The sequence below is a fragment of the Lissotriton vulgaris genome, chromosome 10, assembly GCF_964263255.1.
Source record: "Lissotriton vulgaris chromosome 10, aLisVul1.2, whole genome shotgun sequence".
Classification (NCBI taxonomy): Eukaryota; Metazoa; Chordata; class Amphibia; order Caudata; family Salamandridae; genus Lissotriton; species Lissotriton vulgaris.
Window position 1 is genome coordinate 537616294 of NC_141698.1, and position 24441 is coordinate 537640734.

At 48.6% G+C, this 24441-nt stretch overlaps 1 protein-coding gene across 2 annotated transcripts in view; it reads right to left on the minus strand.

Moving 5' to 3' along the window:
- The window catches only part of LOC147688482 (UPF0764 protein C16orf89 homolog), a 555634-nt gene that overhangs the window by 201444 nt on the left and 329749 nt on the right, over positions 1-24441 (minus strand). For both annotated transcript variants that reach the window (XM_086941376.1, XM_086941377.1), the window contains exon 3: positions 21359-21509. In XM_086941376.1, coding sequence (XP_086797502.1) covers positions 21359-21509 — 151 coding nt within the window. The remainder of the gene's footprint in view (positions 1-21358; positions 21510-24441) is intronic.

A 24441-nucleotide genomic window follows, 5' to 3' on the forward strand; every position in this document is an offset into this window, starting at 1 on the left:
TAGTTATCCGGGGTTGCATTCATAACAATTTGTATAACTCAGGTTAATAATACTACAGTCTGCTCACTCTAGTCGGGAGACTCAGGGTAGAGAGACCTTGAAGATAACGAATGGAAAGCTGCTGCAGTGCATCCAAGAGAAGTGACAACAAGGATAAGTTTTAGACTTATCCAGTTTAAAATCTTATGTAAGGGCTATTGTCACAGAAGTAGGTTCTGCAGGGGCCCCAATGATTTTATGTTTGACGCGGCATTAAAAGCTTTGAAAACCACAGCTTTGGTGTACGGGTACTCACAAACATTGACTCGGGGTACCAGGAATACAGTTTGAGGTATGACCAAGGGGCCACACTAATGGCCAGGCTGGGAGTGGGAACGGGGGGCATTTACCAAAGAGAGGCATTCAATAAAATAAAACCAGACTGACTTTGTGGTGGTCGTCTGTTCTGCTAGTACCATCTTTTTACCCCAGCTAGTCGCTGCGAGGATACCGCAGAACAACCTCAGTGTATTAGTTCGCGATGGGTACTGAGGTCTGTGTATTGTGTTGACTGAGTTGGTTGATGGAATGTGTGATGTTAGTTTAGTGGAATGATTTTGTGATGATGAATGAAAGATGAGTGGGTGCTTAGGGGTGTCGTATTTATTCATATTGTGATTTAATTACTGTGCCTTGTATATATTTGTATGATGATGTTTTTGTATATCCCTTAAACTACTTTTATATTCTGAAAATGAAAATAAAATCATATATTGACTCCAATACTGTGCGATAATCTAAATATGGCGGCCGTGAATTTCAGTGAGCTCAAAGTTGTGCTTATTATAATTGTCGGACTCTTTATGAGCCTTTAAATTAAAATATATAGGGCAGACTTATCTTCTTCGGTTACAGACTGACTTCACAGTATACAAAATTAAGAGTTAAGAGGGCATGCCTCTCTTTTTTAAAAGGACAATAAAATGCTTCATTTTGAAACAGAGTATGTGAATAAGCTTGACCTACAACTTTAGAAGTTTTAGAAGCGAAGATGGCCGCCGAGCTGGAGCTCCCGAACGAAGCTCTGGGACTTGGGATCACACTTCTGTGAATATCCCTGCCTATGATGGGATGGTTAATAGCCTCGAATCCTTCCTTCTTGACCTTAACCTAATTCAAATCCATGACAGCCCCACGCATATCAAAGGAGCTACCTTAGATCTTCGTCATTGGTAAGCCCAACTCCCTTTTCCACAATTCTATCTTCCTGTGTGATTGGACCGATCACTATTGCATCACCTTCCGTATCTTGGATTTGGTAAGAACAAATAAAGCCCAACCCAAGAACCCTAAAATGCTGAAAAGATGCTTACGGAATGTCAACCCGCTTGATCTGACTGCTCTCTGTGATAACATCCTGCCCTCTCCACCAAACATGTCGGATGTCCATGAACTTACAGCCCATTATAACCGCGCAGTGCTGAATGTCCTAGACTCGGTTACCCCACTACAGCTCAAAAGAATCCCCTCCAAACACTTCAAACCATGTTTTACCGCTAGTCTTAATTCAGACAGGAGAAACCTAAGACTTGCTGAAAGGTTGTGGCGTTCCAATCCATCCCTTGAGCATCCGCACCACCTAAGATCCCTGAGAAGCTCCTATAATAAATGCATCAGATGTTCTAAGGCCACCTTTTTCAGAACTCAGAATAAGCAAAAAAAAGTCCCAAAAAATAGTTCAAACTCATCAAGTCTCAAGCCAACAGTCATCCGAACTCTGAATCACTGGGTCTAGGGACATTGCCCAATTGCGAAGAATTCGCAAATTTCTTCATAGATAAGACCAGTAAGATTGAGACAGAACTACGATCGGCCTGTGAACACCTGTCGATCAGCCCATCTGCCCCCCTACTACCATCTAGTAGCGATTGCATGGTCCCGGTGTTACCACAATTCCCCAAAAATAACGCCTCCTGGAATCTCTTCCAAACCTTGGATGAATGCACCATTCGTAAAACGCTGGTGGCTTTGAGACCTTCCAGCCACTACAATGACCCGTTGCCATCGATCCTTTTCCCGGATGTTAGATCCTCCCTATTAACATCGTTGACTACGATAGTCAATGCTTCACTGCAGCAAGGTGTTATTCCAGATTGCCTAAAAATGGGTCAAGTCACTCTGATTTTAAAGAAACCTACTGCGGATCCCTCAGACCTTCAAAACTTCCCCCCAATCTCCAACATCGCCACCTTAGCAAAGCTCTTGGAGAAATGTGTGCTTGTCCAACTCTGCAACCACATCGACCATTTCCAACTCTTGGACCATTGCCAATCTGGTTTCCGCTCGGGCCATAGCATAGAGTCGGCCCTAACGCACATCGCTGATGACGCGTTAAGAATATTGGACCACAATGAGTTGTGCCTTCTGATCCTTCTTGACCTTTCGTCAGCATTTGACACTGTCAAACATGATACACACAGGATGGGGCTGTTTGGGCCTGTGCTTAAATGGTTCTCCTCCTTTCCTCCTGAATAGATCCCAACACTTCAAGGTGAACCAATCCCTGTCCCATCCTGCACCGGTTGCGCTGGAGGTTCCCAAAGGTTCAGCACTCTCTCCCATGCTCTTTAATATGTTCATGGAGCCTCTAACAGAGGCGTGGCTTGAGCGCCGAGGGAGATGGCGGCGTGAGCTCGGAGCTCCGTGCCTCTTCCCCACGAGAATCCTGAAAGAGGGGCCGGAGAGCCCGGGTGTGCCCCGGCGCCGGTAGAGGGATCCACGGAGACCGGCTGGGCGAGGTTTGGACTGCCGGCGGACTCGCACCGCCGAGAAAGACCGCCGATCGCTGGAGCGGAGAGGCGAACAGCGCCACGCAAGATGGCTGCCGCGGCGGCACCCCGGAGAACAGTGGGCTGCACAGCAGATCGCAAGGCCGGCGCACACTGAGGAGGCGCGGTAGCCGGCAGCGACGATCCCCCACACAGCGGGAGACGATCCTGGGTCCGCGGCCGCAGAGTGCAGCGGGTGCGTGTGGGGACGGGGAGAGCCACCCGGATACGCCGCTGCAGGCGCGGCTTCCGGACAGACTCCTTGGCCGAAACAGCGTGACCTGGAGCATCGGCCCAGCCCTGATCGCCGGACAACCCGACAGGTGAGCGGGGGGCCGCCCTGAGAGGGGGTCCCGGGGAGACGGGGCACGGCGCTGCACATCTTAGCCCCCCCCCCTCCCCCCGCAGCGGGAGCCCGGTGAGCGAGTGGGGACATAACGGAGGAGCCCGTGGGCCAGTGAGGGATCTCTGAAGACGCCAGACTCCCGATGGCGCGGCCAGCCGTAACGCGCCAATCCTGGGGAGTAAGAGCAGTCCCCCACGGCACCCGGGGATCGGACACCACGGCGGACGCTCCCTCTGGAGTAGTGATCGAGCAGTAAGACCCCATAGCGCGCAGGAGCTGACCGCGCGGCGGAGGCCCAAGGACAACAGGCGGACGAGACAGGTGAGAGCGGGGAGGCCAGCGCCTATGGGGAAACCGAGAGCCAAGGCGGAGGAGGCGGCGACATCGAATGTGGCAGAGGGGGGCCCCGCTGAGCAGACGGATCTGCAGAAATTGCAGGATCGGATCTTGGACGCCATTACGGCCACTAGAGACGCGCTTCATAATGACATAGCGCAGGTGGCGTCGGGGCTGGGCTTGCTTCGAGCGGACCACGACAAACTAAAGGACAGGGTCAAGGATGCTGAAGTGGCGCTGAGTGACCTGGCGCCGGCTCACAAGGCGATGGAGAATAAGCTAACGGAGGCCCTGGACCGCATACGCACCCTGGAACGGCGAGCAGAGGACGCGGAAAATAGAAGCCGACGCAGCAATGTGCGGGTCGTAGGTGTGCCAGAGACGGAGGGGACGGGGAACTTGGTTGCCTACATGGAGGAATGGCTGAAGTCAGTGGTGGCGCCGGAAGGGCTCTCGCCGTTCTTCACTTTGGAGCGAGCACACAGGGTCCCCTCGGGACCGCCCAAGCCAGGGCTCCCGCCTAGACCGATTATAGCCAAGTTGCTGCACCACAAGGACAGAGATTTGCTCCTACGGAAAGCTCGAGAGGATGGCCCTTTCCAGATAGCGAACAGCGGAGTCACACTTTTCCCGGATTTCACCTTTGAGACGCAGAAGCAACGGGCCTCCTTCCTCACAATCAAGAAGGAACTGCGGACTGAAGGGATTGCCTACTCTTTGCTTTTCCCAGCTAGGCTCAGAATAGTGGTGGACGACAAGGCGATCTTCTTCGCAACGTCAGCGGAAGCCTGGGAGTGGTGGGAGACATACAAGGCCGGGACTGATGGCGCCAAGGCAAGAGAAGAGCGGGAAAAGGAACGAGAGCGCTCGCCCAAACGGCTGCGGAAATCGAGAAGACTATGGAAACGAGGGCGGGGGAAGCTGGGACCAACGGCCTCCCAGACTGAGGCGGAACGGCAGGCCGCGCTACTGGAAGTCGAGAAGCTCGGTCGAGCGGAGGGCCCTGAATCCAGGGGGGCCACGGACTCGGACACTCACGTATCGGCCTCTGGTTCAGAGTCGGACCTTTCGGGGATTCACCGCACAGAGGGGCCGCTGGTGACACCGCAAACGGCGGACGAGATCCTGAACATATGAACTTCTGTCGATGCAGCATGGGTAATGTCTGAATGACTGGGAGAGGAACCATTGCCTATGCACATAGTGGGGGCCGGGGCACGCCGCAGGGTTCAGTGCAGGGTGATCATGAGGAATGGGGGAGGAGACGGGGAGCGAGGCGGCGCAGCCCCCCTCTGGACGAAGCCGCGCTCCGAAGGCCCTTAAGGCACCCACGGCTACGGCTGTGTAGTTGAGACCTGGGTCATCAGGTATGGGAGTTTGGATGGGGACTGATATTTCAATATTGGGGCCTGTTCTGGGGGAGGGGTGGGGGTCCCACAGTTGGGGATTGTTTACTTTTATTGAAGTTGTTGACCCTGGGTGTACCATGGGTAGGGCTGTTGAAATGTTTTGTTTTGTTCAGGGGGCGCACCACCACCGTCGAAGGGCAGGAACTGGGGGGAGTGTTTCGACTGGACCACTGGGACAATGGCTAATGTGAATGGGCTGAACTGTATTACCTGGAATGTCCGGGGCCTACACACCATGCAGCGTAGACATAAAGTGCATGCCTATTTAGTGCGAAGGGGAGTACACATCGCAATGCTGCAGGAGACGCATCTTACACGACAAGAGGGGGTGGCGTTACAGAGGAGATGGCGGGGACAGGCTTTTCACACCAGCTACTCGGCCTATGCGCGGGGAGTGCTCATATGGGTTAGAGCGGGCACCCCTTTCCAACTAACGCGCCAATGGGTAGACCAGGACGGGAGGTACGTGGTGGTGGAGGGGAAGCTAGAGGGTAGAGATGTTGTGCTGGCTAGTATATATGCCCCAAATACGGACCAATTGGCTTTCCTAGCGACACTGTCAGGGACGCTGGCCCACTCCCTAGCGGGCCCGGTCCTGCTGGGGGGCGACTTTAATTCCATTGCCGACCCCTTGCTGGATAGGTCCCACCCCCCCTACGTGACTCCCCAGTTCATAGGCTATCTAGAGGGAGGAGGGAATGGCAGGAGAGCTGGGAGCTAATAGATATCTGTAGAGGGCAACACCCGACTGACCGGGATTATTCATTTTTCTCCGGGCTCCATGATTTACATGTCCGTCTGGACACGATACTCTGCTCCTGGGGGGTGCTGCCAAGCGTCACCGGATCAGAGTATCTATCGAGAACAATTTCGGACCATAACCCGCTCCTGATCCGGCTAGCGTGGATAGCGGAGAAGCCCAGGATCCCGCTCTGGAAACTGAGGCCTGAGACCCTAGAGGACCCCCTCTTCGGGGAGGCCCTAGCGGAAGGAGTGGGCTTATATTTCGCGGAGAATGAAGGGACGGCGACCTCTAGAGCGGCGGAATGGGACGCCTTTAAGGTAGTGGTGAGGGGTATCTGTATCAAGGATTATGTAGGCGTGCGGAAAGTATTGTTGGGCGACTTGACTAAGGCGGACACTAAGCTTAGAGAGGCGGAGAAAAGGCGACCCGGACACCCAGAACTCCAGGAGGCTCTGTGTGCGGCCAAGGAGGCAGTGGCCGTTGAAGTGGAGAGACTCCGAGCCTTCGACTACAAGCGGTATGTACTGCGCTCCCATGTTGACGGCGATAAGGCGGGCACCCTCCTGGCATGGCTCTCGAACCCCACAAGACGTTGTGCTCCTATACTTCAACTGAGGGACACGGCGGGCGTGGTGCAACACACTCAGCTGGGCATAGTCAACGGCTTCCAGCAATATTACGAGGGCCTATACCAGAGCACCCCGGGAGACAGGACGGGGCTGGTGGAACCCTTCCTGGCTGACCTGCCCCTACACCGGCTGGAGGCTGACCAGGCGAAAGACTTAGGGTCGGACATTGACGTGGGGGAGATACGGTCGGCGGTGCGGCGCATGGCAAGGAACAAATCGCCGGGAATAGATGGACTCCCCATAGAGTTCTATAACAAGTACCTGGACGTACTGGCACCACGGCTCCTGACCGTCTATAGAGAGGCCAAGGCGACGGGCCGGCTACCGCAGTCGATGCGGGAGGCATTGGTGGTCCCACTATTGAAGCCAGGTAGGGAGAGTGGCGACCCTGCGTCCTACCGACCACTCTCCATGCTCACAGCGGATTATAAGATCCTGAGCTCCATACTAGCGGCAAAGCTCCTGCCTCACATGACGGGGCTTGTACACGGCGACCAGAACGGTTTTATACCACAGCGCAACACCTCACTGAATATCAGAAGGCTTGTCCGTATCATGGACGGGCTGGACGGCGGGGCTGGGACGGAGCTGGTCCTCTCGGTCGACATTGAAAAGGCCTTCGACAGCCTCGAGTGGGACTACCTCTATGCTGTTATGGAGCGCCTCGGGCTTGGTGCTGGTTATATACACTGGACGAAGGTCCTTTATGCGGGGGCGATGGCAAGAGTGAAGGTGGGTTCGACTGTATCCCTCCGCTACCCAGTGGAGCGGGGCACTCGTCAGGGCTGCTCCCTCTCGCCGCTATTATTTGCGCTGGCCATTGAGCCGCTGGCGGCTGCGGCCCGAACGGGGCGGCATACTCGCGGAGTGCGGGCCCGAGACGGACACCATTTCATCTCGCTATATGCCGATGACTTGCTGTTGTTCCTCTGCGATGGTGTGGAGGACTTGCAGAGAGCGGAAGCCCTGCTGGGGAGCTTCGGAGAGATGTCGGGCCTAAGGGTTAACTGGCCCAAAACGAGCTTGTTCCCGCTACTGGAGGGCACTGCACGGCCACAGCACCGGTCGGAGGCGGCCTGGAACCCTACCTGTATAAAATACCTGGGGGTCCACGTTTATCATAAGCCAGAGGACTTGCTTGAGGGCAACCTGGGGCGCTGCGTACGCGGACTGAAGGGCTGTATGGCCTTCTGGGCCCCGTTACCAATATCGGTGGCGGGCCGGATTTCCCTACTTAAGATGGTTGCCCTGCCGAGAATATTGTATTATTTCCGGACGCTCCCAATCTGGCTACCCGGCTCTTTCTTTAGACAACTTAAATCTCAGATTATGGCGTTCATTTGGGGAGCGGGACGGTGCAGAGTAGCGCTGGCCACGCTTTCTCGCCCGAAAGATGAGGGGGGGCTTGCGGTGCCAGACTTCGAGCTCTATTACCTAGCGGCCCAACTGCAAGTCTTTACGCAGGAAGTAGCGAGGGTGTTCCGGGGCCCAGAGGACGAAAGCTTACGAGGGACGCCCAGACATGTCCTAGCATATGTAACCCTCCAACAGCGGCTGGACAGTCAGGATTTGTCGCTGGAGCAGCGCACGTACCGACAATGCTGGAACCGGGCCCAAAAGAGAGCGGGTATCCAGCGCCCATATGCGCCTGAGATCCCCCTAGGCATGCTTACGGCCTTACCACATGGCGGCGACTGGTCGCACCTACAGGAATGGGAGGAAGCGGGGCTACAGGTGGTTGGGGACCTGTTTGAAAATGGCGCACTGCTCCCATTCCAGGAGTTGATAGAACGCTTCGGCATCCCGAGAGGGGGATTTCTGCTGCATGCAGCCGTAACCAGGGCGATGCAGGCCCACTGGGGCACGGGACTGGAGGAACCTGGGACGGCAGCGGCGTGCCAGTACACCATGATGGTGGCGGGCACGATCAAGGCGGTAACGTGCCTCTATAATCGAATGCTCAGAGAGAATATCCCTCCACTCGCGTCCCTCAAAGCCAAATGGGAAGCAGACCTAGGAAGGGAAATACCTGACACAACGTGGGAGCAAATTGTCCGTAGGGCTCGCAACAGCACAAGGAACGCTAGGTTTCAGCTAATCCACTACTATGTGTTGCACAGGGCGTACATGACCCCGGGCAGAATCAGGCGGTATTTTGGAGATGAGACAGCGGCCTGCCCTCGATGCCCGGAAGAGGGGGCCGAACTAGTGCACATGCTGTGGGCATGCCCGGCCCTGCGGGATTATTGGCAGGACATAGGAGAGGTGCTGAATGAGGTGACTGAAAGATCCATAGAATACGGTCCAGCGGAATGTCTTTTGCACTGGTTCCCCCACACCCCCAAGAATAAACTCACGAGTAAGTTTATAGACATGGGACTGATGGTGGCCAAGAGGGAGATCACGAAGAACTGGAAGGCGAGAGTGGGGCCAACTCCGCGGAGGTGGAGGCAGGAATTTCTGAAATGGGCCACGGCTGACAGCACACATAGGTACCAGCTTGCGCGCAGGACCCCTAGCCCAACAGCAGCTGACACTGCGACCTCATGGGAAGTAATGGTGCAGGCACTTAGGGACAGTGAGGCTGATGATGAGGGGGAGGCTCCCGGGGCAGATGGGACGGAGGAGGCGGGCTGAGGCCCTAGGGACAGCAGGTATGCAGAGGGGAGGACACTAGCAATCCAGGAATGGTCGCAACGAGACCTCGGGCAGGTGGTGGTGGGTGGGATGGGTTGGGGGGGGGAGTTCTGGGCTTTGCGCAGGGAAGGGGAGTTGGGGATTAGCGCGTAGTTAGGTAGGACTATAAAAGTAGTCATGCACACTCATCCGGACACTGGCCACTCCTCCATATAGAACGTCAGGTATGGACGAGCACAGACACCATCGCCGCCCAACCCCCGGGTTGTGGGCATGACGGATGTGTACAGATTGACGAAGCAAGTTGAAAGTCTGCTACATTTTATGATGATACTTCTATGTGTAACGACCTGTACAGGTATGACTGCAATAAAAATTATTTCAAAAAAAAAAAAAAATGGAGCCTCTAACAGAAATGCTCAAATAATCCAGCATTCACTATCACATGTATGCAGATGATACTGAACTATACCTGAAGATCGCCTCCCCTGAGGAGATTCAGTCTTACTGGAAACGCAAAGCTGGCTGACACATAATCACCTAAAAACAGAATTCCTCCTTATCTCACCCCATGAGCAATCACCGAACATTGAGCAATGGTTGAATCAGCTTTCGGCTCTCAACTGCAGACCTCACCTTGTTGACTCTGCATCATACTAGACAAGAGTCTGAACATGCAAAAACACATCAGTTCCCTCACCAAAGGAGCGAACTTACAGCTCATCATCCTTAGGAATCTCAAACTTTATCTCCCTGCTCATGACTTAAAGGTTGCAGTGCAAATGTTGGTGATCACAAAGCTGGACTATGGCAGTGCTATGTGGTGTGGCCTGCCCGGACAGATAACGGCTCCCCTTAGGGTGACCTTCAATGCTGCGGCCAGGCTCGTTTCGGGCATAAAAAAATTCAACCACATCTCTCCTGACCTGCTAGCTCTGAAATGGCTCCCCTATGAAGCTCGGATACAACAGAAAATTGCATGCATGACTCACAAAGCCATCCACCTCAAGACCCTGATATATCTCGCTCTGAAATTGGAGATCTCATGTGGCTCAAGAGCCTCTAGAAGTGCCAGCACCCTATTACTCAAACCACAAAAATTCAAGAAAAAAAGACCTATACTCGGTCATTTTCAGGTATGGCACCAAGGATCTGGAACTCTCTTCCCCCCAAAGTCAGGGTGATCCCTTCCTTTGCCCTGTTCAAATTAGAAGTTAAAGAGCTCTTGATGAAAAAATATCTGCCTCAGACCTCCTTCCCCACTTGACTTTCGGACTATTTGACGCTGCTATGTGCTCTAGATGCTATGAACTTGAGACTGTTGGACATTCTAAATATTTTTACCTGTCGTTATGATTTTCATTTATGTGTTCCATGTACTCATACTTTTGCATAATCTGTAAAGCGCTCTGATACCCTCGGTGGCCATGTTAGCGCTATATAAAACTTTCAAAATAAATAAATAAATATAACTACATGTGTGGGTGTTTGGGCTGTCTCCAATAATGTTCCTCCTTCACGGAATATTGTGCATTTTGAAATACAAATCACTCATCACATTGATAGTGGGTTCAGTGATCCAAGGTGTATAGGCTATGCTAATGGTTAAAATGTATTAAAGTGCAGCTGCAGTTTAGGAAAGCATGTATGGCAAATTATTAAGGTGATTAGCCTAATTTGTGCATTTGCATGAGATGTAATGATGCCGTTTAACAGGCATGTATTTCAGGTATTTTCTATGAGGAATTGGTGGATGGGTTTTGCAACTGCACTTGCCTGTGTCAGCAGGTTATCCAGTTCAGGTTTAATGTTGCACTTGTATTTATGTTCTTTCTCATTCCCTATGCAAAGCTAAATGTATCGGGAAGCAAAACAAATCCCAAGACTGAATACTTACTTTACAAGGGGCTCCTTGAAAGAGCAGCTGGGTCTCCCCCTCAACTCTTTCCCTCCCATATCTCACCAGACAATACAGTTACTGTAAAAGGCCACTGGGAAGTGCATGCTTGCTCCTAAGATGCTTCAAGTAGGTTAGTAAAGTAGTTTAATTTTCTGTTACAATCCTCAGGTAGTGAGGAAAGCAAGGGGGTTTGGATGCACTTTAAAGTTAAGATTTGAGATATAAAGAGGGGCAGTAAAATGTGGCAAGAGAAAATTGTAAGTTACCTCAGGTTGCCATATGGCCTGTATTTGCCTGGCACAACTGGAATAAAAATTGGGAACATCAGTAAAAGCTAGACTGTTTCCCTAGGATACTGCAAACAGAAAAATAGCAAGCACAAGAGGAAATCCACTTCGAAGTTATTTTAGTGCCTTCTAAGCTACTGCCCTTTTTCTTATGTATGGCATTTCCATGTTCCAGTGGCATAGCTAGCCCTTAGATCACTCGGGGCGCGGCAGCCGCATTGAAGAGCGAGGCGGTGCTGGCCAATTCTGTGGACAGTTGACAGCCCGCACATTGAAAGAGCGGGGCGATTGCTGCCCGAGACGGCATGTAAGAGCTGAAGGGAGGCCGCTGATTCCAAAACCCGTCCTGTCAGGGACAGTCCACCCCACCCTTGCTACGCCACTGCCATGTTCACATCATACCATGGTGTGACATTTCCAGGTCTCGTATCTATCATTTTATCCCTAGTCCTCAATCCAAGAAGAGAAACTTTGTCCACCAAATTTCTTCCAAGTGTAGAATCATTGAAACTTGTGTATGCAAAAAAAGAGAAGGGGGTACCCCTGACTAGAGTTCCTAATTCGGGATATACAAATGAGTTTGAAAAAACAGGTAATTAGGAACAATATTTAGTAGATGGACAAAACCTGACATCAGACAGTAATAAATCTGATTAAACACCATGCATGGTACAAAAATATATATTTCTTAATATTATTTTGTTTAAATATTTTTTTATAGTTAAAAGGCACACAATTTATTGTCTCCTCTTTATATGTGACAGTTGATCTACATATATCATATGCTTAAACTGTTTGGTTCATTTCTAATTTACAATACAGTGAGACATTTCACAATTCGGAGACTATAGTAGTGGTGCTGATCAATTACAATCTAAAAACATGGCTAGATGTTACATGAATCATTGAAACTTAGCAGAGTAATTGTCCTAACAGCAATGAAACCCAGGGCTCGAGTTGGGGTGCCAGGCGGGTGGACGCCGTCCCCCCTGCCCAACCGCTGGACTTCACTCTTTGGCCTCTCTGGGAAGAGATCGGAGCTCACCTTTCGTGACATCACTTCCTGTTATGACGTCACTTCCGGTGACAGCGTCCGCCCACTTCTTTTTTTAGGACACTTGCCGTGATTAAACCCCTCGCAATAACAAGTTGTCTACATTGTTGCCTCTGAGCAGATCAGGACTCATCCCTCAACAATAATTCTATTAAGGTCGACTCGTACCATCACCTGTGTACTTAAAACTTGTGTACGTTCCCACCTATCCCCCCCCCCACCTCGGAGACCCCTAGGCCCTGCTTGCTTTGATGCAACTGACATCATCGTAGTTTAGGGAGAAACCACCAAAGACTCCAATAATTAATACTGCTGTATATTCATCCATTGAAAGAGCTACCAATATGAGAACACACATATGCCTCATCAGGGTCGGATTGGGATCACAATTCGGTCCGGGCACTGACGAAAAAAGTGGCCCACATTCAAGAGGCGTGGCCCATATTTAAGGGGCGTGGCCCACATTCAAAAGGCGTGCCCTTTCATGAAACACCATTTGCACAGACAAGGAATGAAAGTGGGAGGATACTGTTCTTGCACACGACACAGGGCCAAGGTGACAATGGCCTACATGCTGAGCAACTAAGAAAAATAGCAAGGCCCCTTTTTGTCACAATTATTCCAGCCCTCCAGCACAGGAGCACCTGAAAAGCAGCAAAGCCCCTGCTATTACTAACCTACTCAGCCCTCCCCAGACCTTCAGCTCAGGAGCACATGAACAGAGGTAAGGCCCCTGCAATTAGTAAATTAATCAACCCTCCAGGCCTTGGGAAAATGTCCTGGCAGGGGAGCACAAAACACAGCTTTCTGGGTCATCCAAGGTAGCCAGGGGGGAAGGCTGAGGTGAAGCTGGTGCATGGGAAGTGCCTTCCCAGTGTGTTCTGGCAGTTTGAGTATTTACCATATACTGTAGTATTACCCTTGTACCTGTGTATGGTACCCTTTTGTAACTTGCAAATGTCACTTTTCTCTTGTAACACACTGTTTGCTACCTCTCACTTTTGTTTGCTTTAGATACTTGCACAAGTGTCACCATTGCCTACATAACGTTTGTTCTTGTGCTGGAGTGTCTGCCATTAATTGCAGTATTATACCTCTACTTGTATTTTGCACGCTTTTGTAACCTGCACACATATCACTTTTTCCTCCTGTAATGTATTGTTTGCTCCTCTTGTATTTTGGTTGCTCACTATTGCCACTTTTGATTCATGTAACTTAACGTTTGCTTTTGTAATTTGTCCACTTATAATTTTCTCCTCATGTATTATTGCTGTTCCTAGTGTGAAGCGCTCTGACACCTTCGGGTAAAGTCCGCGCTATATAAAATCGCATAAATAAATAAATAAAACAAAAAAATTCCAAACATCACCAGGCCCCCACAGCAAGACCCATTCTTTCTCGCCCACTATGCCCTGAATGTGAAGGGCTGTGGGCGAGGTGTTAAGACTAACACCGTTTCTGGGCTGCATGGGCCCCAGGGGGCCCGAGGTGAATATGGCTCAAATGCCTGAGAAACACCTGGCCCCCAGGGAGGCCGATTATTTTAAACAATCACCCCTCCCCAGCCCAGCCTCAGCTTGATTGCTTGGCAGGGTGGGGTGAAGGAGAGGCCACAGCTGACAATAGCTGTCTGGCCGCACTGCGAGGCTGCTTTCATTTTCTCTGTCTCTGTGCACTCTGTGGGCCGTTCTTTTTTCTCCCCTTTCCTAGTCCACTCTCTGTGGACTGGGACAGGGGAGAAAAAAAACGGCCCACAGAGGGCACTGAGGCACCGGCCCGTCGGCCCATTCCCGAATGCCCGCCTTGCCAATCCGCCCCTGTGCCTCATTGAAATCTAAGGGGTCCATTATGATGTCGGGCTGATTTCCTCCGCGAGGCTGGCGGTGGCTACCGCCAGCCTGGCGGAGGAACCTGCCCGACATCATCAGCCCAATTCCCCCCGCCATATTAGTATGGCGGGATGGACCGCAGCGGTGACAAACACCGCTCGCATGTTTTCCGCCCCGGTCGCCTTGCGGCCGGGGCGGAAAACCAGTAACATGGTGGAGGTGTCTGTTAGACACCGCCCGCCATATTACAATGGGCTGTGGACAAAACCTTTCCGTGGCGGCATGCGGAGACTCCCTGCGGGGGCCCGTTGCGGGCCCCCTGGGAGTCCGTGGCTTGGGGGGTACCTATGGTACCTCCCCGCATTTCAAAGTGCAACATGGCAGGCACCGCGCGGTGCCTGTCATGTTGCCCTTTGAAAAGCACAACGTGCACTTTTACCATTGCGGCGGGCGGAGAATTCTGCTCCGCCCGCTGCAATGGTAAACATACAGGATGCGCCCGCCTCCATGGCGGGCGCATTCCTAATGCCTATGTCGGGACCCCCGCACTGTTAGCGGGCGGTCCACTTCTCCGTTAGGGTGAACCTTGCTGAGGGCGAGTTGAATCTTCCCGACCTTCAGCTACACTATTTTGTGGGCCTACTTCACTATGCTGCTCTGTGCTGCGAATTGGAAAAATATGTTATTAGACGGTTCGGCCACAGTAAGTGATATCCCCAACTTTCTCATGCATGGCCATAGACTCCCGGCTGGCACTCCCTTTATTATCGCTCAGGTTGCCTGGGCATGGCTAAAGTTACTAAATCGATGAGGAAATTCCCCTTGGTTCTCAGAGTCGCTGAGGACACACAAAAGTAGATGTAAACGCCTGGAACGTCAGTGCAGGGTAGATTATGGGACCTTGGCCAAAGTGGCCTATAAGGCCGTATTGAAGGAGATCCTTAAACTAATAAAAGAGGCCAAGATGGAATACATAGCTCAGTGCATCAGCAATGCTGAGAACTCCGGAAACACAAAATATTCAAGGCTGTCAACTCTTTTCTTAAACCACGGGTAATCGAGATCGAGGTACTGCCTTCTCTCTCGCTGTGTGCAAGAATTTCTGACTATAAAATCTGCAGAGTCTGTAATTCCTTCTCGCCGGCGGTAATGACTGTTAAATCAGATGTGATTGGTGACAGAGGGGCATATGTAGGTAGGCATTTGCGATTCGCAAACGCCGATATTCAGCAAATTTCAGCATTTGCGAATCGCAAACGGTGCTTTGGTATGTAGGTGCACATTAGCAAAATAAGGAATCACAAAAATTGCGATTCCTTATTTTGCTCAAGCATTTAAGGAATCGCAATTTTGGCTTAAGGAATCGCAAAATACCACCTACTCCAAATAGATGGTATTTTGCAATTTCCTTTCAAAATGCATTTTTTTTAAATATTCAAAGTGCCATGTGGCGCACAGACATGCCCTTAGGGCATGTATGTGCACCACATGTACTTAGAGGCACATTCCAGGGGTGCAACAGGTGTCCTTTGGACACCATGGCACCCTTGGAATAGCGATTCTCAAATTGCGATTTTCTCATAGAAAATCGCAATTTGAGAATGTATCCCCATTCATTCCTATGGGCCTCTTAGCCCATAGGAATGAATGGGACACTCATTCCCTAATTGCGATTCGCAATTTGCAAATCGCAACTAAGTAATGTTAGAGATTCGCAAAAAAATTGCGAATTTTTACCTACATTCCATTTTGCTATTCTCAAATAGCGATTCCTTAAAAATCGCTATATGGGAATCGCAAAATATTACCTACATATGCCCCAGAGTACCCAGGCCCCCCTCTTGGAATTTTCACCCATCTCTCTTCAGGAAGCCATGGTAGAGATAATGAGATGCAAGTCAGGGTCACCAGAAGACCCGTGCCCCCCAAAGATATGGAGGGAGGTGGCGCACACTGTTGTCCATGTACTGTCCCACATATGGAACACATCTCTCACCTCGGGCATCTTCCCGTATATTTGGAAGCACGCAACCCTCCTGCCACTTAGGAAGAAACCTAGTGTTGATCCAGGGGAACTATAGGCCAATCTCTCTACTACCAGCACCGGCCAAAATGTTGGAATAATTGGTGCAGCGACAACTGGCCAATTTCATTGAGAGCCAAGGCATCCTGCTTGACACCCAACCTGGGTTTCAAGTTGGTTTCAGCACTGAGACTGCACTTCTGGAAGTTGATGTTTTCTTTTAAAGATCAGTCGGCGGATTCTTTCAAGAATTGCAAAGGATGCCTGAAGGACATAGCTCTTTGGATGAATAATAACCAGCTTAAACTCAATGCTGAGAAAACTGAGGTATTGTTCTTCAACAACATCCAGCCACCTGCTGCGGATCTATGGTGGCCAATGGAAATGGGCACCCACCTGTTCCATCAGGCACAGTAAAGAACTTGGGAGTAAAGTGGGAGGCTTATCTCTCCTTTTCTACGCAGACACAGCAAGTGACAGCCACCTGTTTCAGCAAGCTGAGACACCTGTGAAAATTCCTTCATTTGATGCCGGAGGATTCCCGCTGGGTCATAGTTCATGCCACAGTGACATCTAGACTGGACTATGCTAACGGCCTATACCTGGGTTTGCCAGCATACCTTAGCAAAAAACTACAGATGGTACAGAATGCGGCTGCAAGATTAATTAGATGGGTTCCATTTCATCATCACATCTCTCTGCACAACAAAGAGCTTCACTGGCTGCCGGTGGAAAAAATATTTAAATTCAAAGCCCTAACCTTAGCATTCCGGTAATTTCATGGGAGGTGCCCAGTTATTTGAGACAATGGTTATGCATCTACAAGCAAAATCGCGCCTTGAGGTCCAACTCTCAAAATCTGCTTTGTATTTCGCAAGTTAGGAAAGCCGGCCCGGCAGCAGATCGTTTACAGTGGGGCATCCAAGATATGGAATTCCATGCCTAACCACCTACGTCTGATTAAGTCAAAACCACTATTCAGGAAAGCTGTAAAAGAATGACTTTTCAGTCCAGTTTAAACTGCTTGGGACTGTGGCGTCACACGGCCTGGCTAGTCGCTGCCGATTTTTTTTTAGCGCCGGGACACCTCTGCTGGATGTAGCTGTTCGTGCTCTAAAAATGCCGATATTATTATTATAATAATTATTATTATTAATATTATTATTAAAGGAGTATTCTGTCACTCTAATTATAAGACGAGAGTCCTAAGCTAGACTTCTCCCTTTCTGGTGGCTTCTCCCGTTCCTGCACAAATGCGGTTAAATGTTCGCATAAGGTTGGGAGGAGGGTAGCTGTCAGAGGGCTGGAGATCTATTTCTGAACGGTGCGTTCATGTCCCTGGAGTAGGTCAGGATTAACTCTAGGATAGGTCCAGGTCATTTTCCACAATATGCAATAGTGTTGCACATGGCTCAGGAGCGGTGGATGTCCCTCCCGGATGAACCTAGTGAATCACACATTTTGCAGGTGATACTGGACCCCTATTCCACCTGGGTCCCATCTCCCACCAATAAGCTGCTCACAATAACGATAGGCTGACACATGTAGCATCTTTACTGGACAACTGGGATAGGAATCTGGATGGGAAATGGAGGCATGCTATGGCACAGGCACAGGAGATAGTGAGCAATGCCAGGTTTAAGTTGACACAATTTTGCTACTTGCATTGAGAATACATGACTCCGCAGCATCTGTATAGAGTTTACCCAACCCACTTTGATGAGTGTTTGCGGTGTGAAGTGTTCCTGGTGGTGTTTGATTCTGTTTTGTGGACCGCAGGGTGGTGCAGCCCCTTTGGGAGGAGGTACTGCGGGAGGTGTGGAGAGTGATGGCAGTGAAAGCTGTGAAAGCTGAGTTAACACTACAACACTGTCTGTTGGGACTGTTGTCTTTCCCTAAGAAGGGTCACGAGATGGAGTATTTGCCCAGCTTGGACTGGTGCTGGCCAGACTGCGTTTTACCATCCACTGGGCAAGCCCATTCCCACCTACACCGTTTAGGTGGAGGAGCGATTTCCTGGAGTTGACGGTAGTGGAAGAGTGCTGGCTCTGGAAGGTTAGACTGGATGATAATACAGAATAGGACCTGAAGATCTGGGGTGCCTTGGTGGATCTTTTGGAAGGAAATGATAATGCAGAGGTTGCGGATCCCGCCCTGAGTTCTCCTGGTGATGTAGGTGCCTCTGACTGTGTATTTGCTGCATACTTAGCTGGCCCCTAGTGGCCCCAGAGGAACCCCACATCCCAGTGTGTGAGTCAAATGCTTGTGGAGCTTAGTTGGGTAGGCCTCGCCCTGTGGTCAGCGCCAAGAAAGTGCTGCGGGGGGTGCCTCATCGTCTGTGATTGATCTAAGTCATTAGCAATGGACTGGTGAGGGAACATTGGTTCATGCATGATTGTGAGTTTTGTGAGTGCCATCCCTATCCAGGAGATCATGGATCATTCTTCCTGGCCCTTCCGCCCCTTCTTGCGAGGTAAGTTGCTCTGATGCTGCAGACTTGTGATTTCTTACAGAGCGCTGCATTGGTGGCCCTGTTCTTTATCTTGTTTGACATCTGTATTGTGTGAATTTTCATGCTTTATATGTGAACAAACAGATTATCTCCTTTTTAAATTTTATAATCGGAAACAAAGTTAACAATTGTGACATAATTAAGCTAAACTGATAACAGGGATAACTATTGCACAGCTACTGATCTCTTTGAATACCTGGCATACCTGACATATATTACTAGTACTAGAAAAGTTAGAGCAGGGAGAAAATTAAAATATTAAGAACCTGATTATGAATAAGGCGCAGTTGTGCTGGCTCTCCACCGGTGCAGCTTTGCCAAAGCCGCTCAAAGACCACCAGTCAGATTACTAGTTCAATTCATGGAGGCAGAGGGTCTTTTTGCCTGTCTCATGGCTGGCATCCTGAAAAAGGACACTGCCATGGGAACGGCAAACATGTTACATCAAGGCATGGACTGTGAAGGCCATACCATGCTGGAACTGAGGGTGCAAGCAGACAGGAGAACACTTGTTGTGCCCTCAGAATGCATCCCCATGGTAAGCGCCCCTTTTGTTCCCTAAGCGTCAGGCATTATTGGGTTGGATTCCCCTTGTGATATGATGGCTGGACTTCCAAAGTCCCACTCAGCATATTACATTGCCCGTCCACCGCAGCAGCTCAAGGGAACGGCGGATCTCTGGTGCAGGAGCGGTCCACCGTCGGTACAATGGTGAAAGTCATAATACGGTAGCTTCACCACTGCAAGTGGGGAGGTCAAAAGACCGCCGCACTCATAATCAGGACCTAAAAGATGTGTACCATCTAATCATGCTGAGCATCCACAAAGTAGCTTTATTTGTGTACCAATTCATGTGAGTGCGGTGATTTGGAGAAATGAATGACAATATTTATGAGTTTTGTGGTGCAGGACAGCACAGCACCTCACCTTGCTGCACTGCCCTGCGTCACAGGTAAAATGAAGTAAGTCACTCTACACATGTGGTTAAAGAGAAATAATAAAGGAAAATCATGAATATACTAGTCACCGCAGTAACTGCCAAAAATCCCCTTCAACCAAAGGGGAATTCGGACAAGGAGGCAAGCAGTTCTGGTATGCTTCGATCCAGCATCACCACAACTGAACTACAGATTAGTCAGATTTCGTGAAGCAGCCACGGCAAAAATTCCAAATTGGCACTAAAGCTTTTTTGAGGCAAAGGGATGATTGGACAATCAATTTTAATTGCTTAATGGGAGTAGCAATCACTGCATTGCCTGGGCCACTTATAGCGGCTGCTCTTGGTACTTTTAAACTGGTATTTTTTTACCTTGCTAGTAATGGAAGTGTTTTTATAGTTTAATTATGATGAAATGTTATCATTGTGAATTAATCTTTTATATATGGCTTTTATTTTTTGCACGTTTTGCAATGGTTTTAAGTAACTCTGCAAAATAAAATAAAACTAAACCTGGTCACCGCAGGAACAGTGAGGCCAGTCAGGTTGTCAATGACCCGTGAGCTCCCGTGTGCATTTAGGAGTTCCTCTGTCTATGAGTTGAAGTGAAAAACTCACTCTCTATGCTCTAGATACGTCTCATAGGGCCAGATGCATCAAGCATCCATTTTGCGATTCCTTATTAGCGAAAAATAAGGAATTACTAATAAGGAATAGCAAAATGGAATGCATCAAGCAATCACTACAAAAATAGTGATTCCTTAGAATTCCTTAATTGCGACTCGCAAATTGTGAATCTCAATTAGCGATTCGCAAATTGAGATTGCGAGTTCAGGGGTGCAGGGGTGTCCAAAGGACACCCTGTTGCACCCCTGAATTTGATCTGTGCACATATGTTGCTCTAGGGCATGTGTGTGCGCAACATTAAACTTTGAAAAATGCACAAAAGTGCATTTTTCAAAGTTTTTGCAAATTACCATGAAGTTGTACTTCATGGTAATTTGCGTGCCCTATTAGCGAATTCATTATTTTTCAAACTTTCATGCATTACATTTAAGGAATCTCAATTTGAGATTCCTTAAATGCAAACAATCGCAATTTAGTGAATTCTCTATTTGCGATTTTTGCATTTGGGATGATGCATCCCAAATGCAAAAATACCGGTCGCAAAGGGGCAGATTCTGAGAATCTGCCCCTTTGCAACCGGTTTTTAGCTTGATGCATCTGGCCCATAGTGCCCAGCTTCCTAAACGCAGTACACAGCCAACAGACGTCCAGGTGAGAGATCCCCACATTACAAGAATGGAAATGGGGCTTGGATCTGTATATGGCAGCAGGGAGGCTAACATACTAAAGTAGAAGTTAGCCCAAAAAGTTCAAGAAAATATGGGGTAGTTGGATGAGATACTACTGTATAAGCCAGAGCCCCGGAGATACCCAATCCACTGCAACTGGGATATCGGCCCAATAGAAACCTGATGATCCCTGGAGTGGGGAATGGGAGTGGATAATGGGATACAGCCCTACCGTGATGTGTACATGGGTCATGGATGTAACTATGTCTGTACTTTAATGTGGGTCCCTCCGATGCTCACTGTAGTGGGAACTACTAGGTGGTTATATATGGTCTAAGTGCAATTTTGTTGCTGCAGTTATGTCAATGTTTACAGTTGATGCTAAATAAAATACAAATATATAGTTTAAAAAAACACTGATCACTGATTATGATCAACATAATATTGATCATGGGTGAAGAAAGTTTGTGTTTCAAAATAACAGTTTTAATATGGAAGTCACCTTGATCCCTCAGTGGTGCATATTTCTCTTGCATAAAGTGACACTCAATACATCATATCTGGTCACCAATCATTTTAGGCTAGGTATATACAGCAAAAAAGGAAACTCACCCCGTTCCTAGAATATGCATTATGCATTTGTTACTGACAACGAGCTCAAAGCACTCTCCTGTGGAATTTTGGTTGTAGGTAAGTGATGGGTCTGTTTGAGTCCAGGACGAAGGAGGTTTAAAAAACTCGTCTTTAATAACTGTTGAAAAATCTGAAAATAGAAACAAAGCAAAAATTGGCAGATAAATAAAAGTGGCCTGTTCACACAGATGTTTTTTAACTAGATTTGTCTCTAGTGCTTTTGTGACCTTGATGATTTACTTACCTTTTTTAATTCCAACCTATAAACCTATCAGCCGGTTAGCACAAATATCTCCAAGCTATTCTATTTTCATTTTGCAAAGATTGTGAGGGGTTCTGCTATGGAGATACAGCCATTGCCTTCTGAATGTTGCAAGGAAACGTATAACAAAGAGGTAAACTGGAGTTGTCCTGTAAACCTCAATGAAACTTGTAACTTACAATAGCTCTACAATCCTGTTCCAAGAAGGTTATCATTAAATATCTAAGTTGCAAAATGTGTATGTGTTTCAGAAAGGTATAATAAACATTCTTCATCAATAAGCAAAAATAAATTGCAGATACATATTGAAGGAATTGTTGATCAACAACATGTAGTCAAAATATCAATGTATCATAAATTGATCAAATGGTACACTATGAAGTGTAGCTCCTACATGTGTAAAGGCAAAGGAAGAAGGTGTTTAGTTCATTATCAGAAAGTGAGTAGTATAAAATCCAGGGAGAAGTGCATCCACAGAACCATCCGCACACAAATCATTGTAACATAAAAAAGAAAGGACATAATCAACAATCAAAAAGTGGTATATTCATATTTATATTCATAACCTGGTGTCCTAGATATGCAATGACATTTCGACCTGCACATTAGCACAGGGTATCATCAGAATGGAAGAGGAATGGAGCAAGAGCACTTTGTAATATAGGGTGAGGAGTTGATTAGTGGGTCAACTGCTCCCTCACACAGAAACCCAAGCAGGGTTCTATTAGTAGCAACAAATCTAGTATTAGATGCAAGCTGTAGGTAAGAGAGATGGGCAAATGTCTTGTGAGCACTGAAAAAATTAAATTGTAGACACTTTGTAGTATGTTAGTCCATACATTCATATAATGAAGTAGCCGAGGCAGATGAAGAGATGTTAAGTAGAAGGTTTATCTAGTCCATAAGTTAAATACAGAAAGTAGAATTCTGGAACAAGCAACCCCACCAGGAGCAGCCTCCTAGCTGCTCATCCCATCTTCCAACTGACAACACTCAAACCAGGCAACCAAGCATTGCACTCATGTCAATCACACTAACATTCTACCCGGAACACTCACACTGGATGAGCAGCTAGATGAAGAGGAGTACAAAAACATATATACAAAACTGAGAATACTACACAGTTGCTCAGCAACTCTCCAAGTTTGTCCACTAAAGAAATCGCTACCATTCACGTGGAAAAAATAGATTTGCTCCTCAAATGCACTACGTCACCTATGCACTGCTTTGCTTTTGCCATTCTTATCCAGTGTGCTTTACCTTTCCTGCACATCCAATTCCTCCTGCAGGTTCACGTCTCTCTCGCTTGCTAATGGCATTGCATTCGTTCTTGTGATTCCAAAACTCAAAAAGTACTGCAAGAGAACTACCATTACTAGAAATAAATCCCATGACAATGAGCGTATGCATACAGCTGCTTCCAGATATCACCGGAGTATTCCTACTACGTTTCTCTTACCTTCACACTTGTCCCTTGAGGGTACACTTCAAACATCTGTACCAATTCACCTCCTGACTACGCACTTTCCAGAAAATCTTCCCATATAAGGCCTGCTCCAATAAGTTTTGGGATTTCGTGATGGTGACTGAAATATGTGCTCTCTCCTCTGTTCCAACCCGCTTCATCTTTTGCACTTTACTTTTGAGTCCCACTTCCCCTGATCTCTTTGCAGGTCTTCTGTAAATCTTTGCAGTTGGGGGTGACAGTGATGCTCTGATTAACTGAACATTCTTCGCTATAGTTTGGATTGTACTAGGGTTGCCTAATCTTCTAGCCCAGGTATCAACTCACCAGTAGCTCACATTTCTTTCTCCTTTTCACCTCATCATGTAGCACAAATATTCTGTTCAATTTGCCAAAGACTGTCTTGAAATCCTGCAGAGTTGAATTCAATGACTAGAAACTGGAGTCCCTTAATGGGCCTTCCCACTCTTTTGGTACCACTGATTTGGTGGATTCCTTTGAAATGTTGCCAAATTCAGACAATTGTCGCATGCATTGCCTTTTTATCTGTGTTTTGTCCCTAAATACCTATTTCACCACGCTCCATAATCACTCTCTCATCTTTATCAATACATGATTTTGTAACTTACATATTTTCGAAAATTAATAAGATACAAAAAACCTTTGCTGTGCTTCTCAATGCACTTCTTACACCTCTTAAGCCTCCCATACCTCGACCTCTTTTAGCCCTTCTCTCCACTTACTGAACATATCAGTTTTTTAGGTCGAGGACCGTAGGCTGCGCTTGCGCAGTTCGGTCCGAAATTTAATGTTTCTTAGTTAGGGGGCTTGAACTCGTCCCTCTTCTCCATTGGCTGGCCTCGTAAATACTGGCCAGCCATTGGAGGAGAGGGACGTCACTCCCTTTAAGCCCCGTCTTTTCCCGATTTCGGGGGCGTGTTTTTTAGGTTCTTTCTATCTGTGACGGCTTCAGTCACTCAAATCTAAAAAACACGCCCCCCAGTCTGAAAAGGACGGATCCACTCTCGGACCTCGCTGAACGTGCTGCCTGATGCTGTTTTGCCCGATGCTGTTTTGCTTAGGTGAGGGGTCCTCCCCCCCCTCCCATTTCCTGCCCTAGTTTATTCTTCAGGGGCCCTTGTTCCGTGTGCGGACTGGCTGGGTGTGGATGGTGGGTTGCCTTGCTTGGGGGCCATGTGCAGCGCGTTTGGAGTCCGGAAGCGGGCGGTGACCGCGGGGCCGTGGATCGGGGTGGGTGGGGGCTGGGGTGCCGTTCTGTTGTTGCCTAGGGTCAGGGTCGCCTTCCAGGGGTCTTGGGGGGAGAGGTTGATGTGC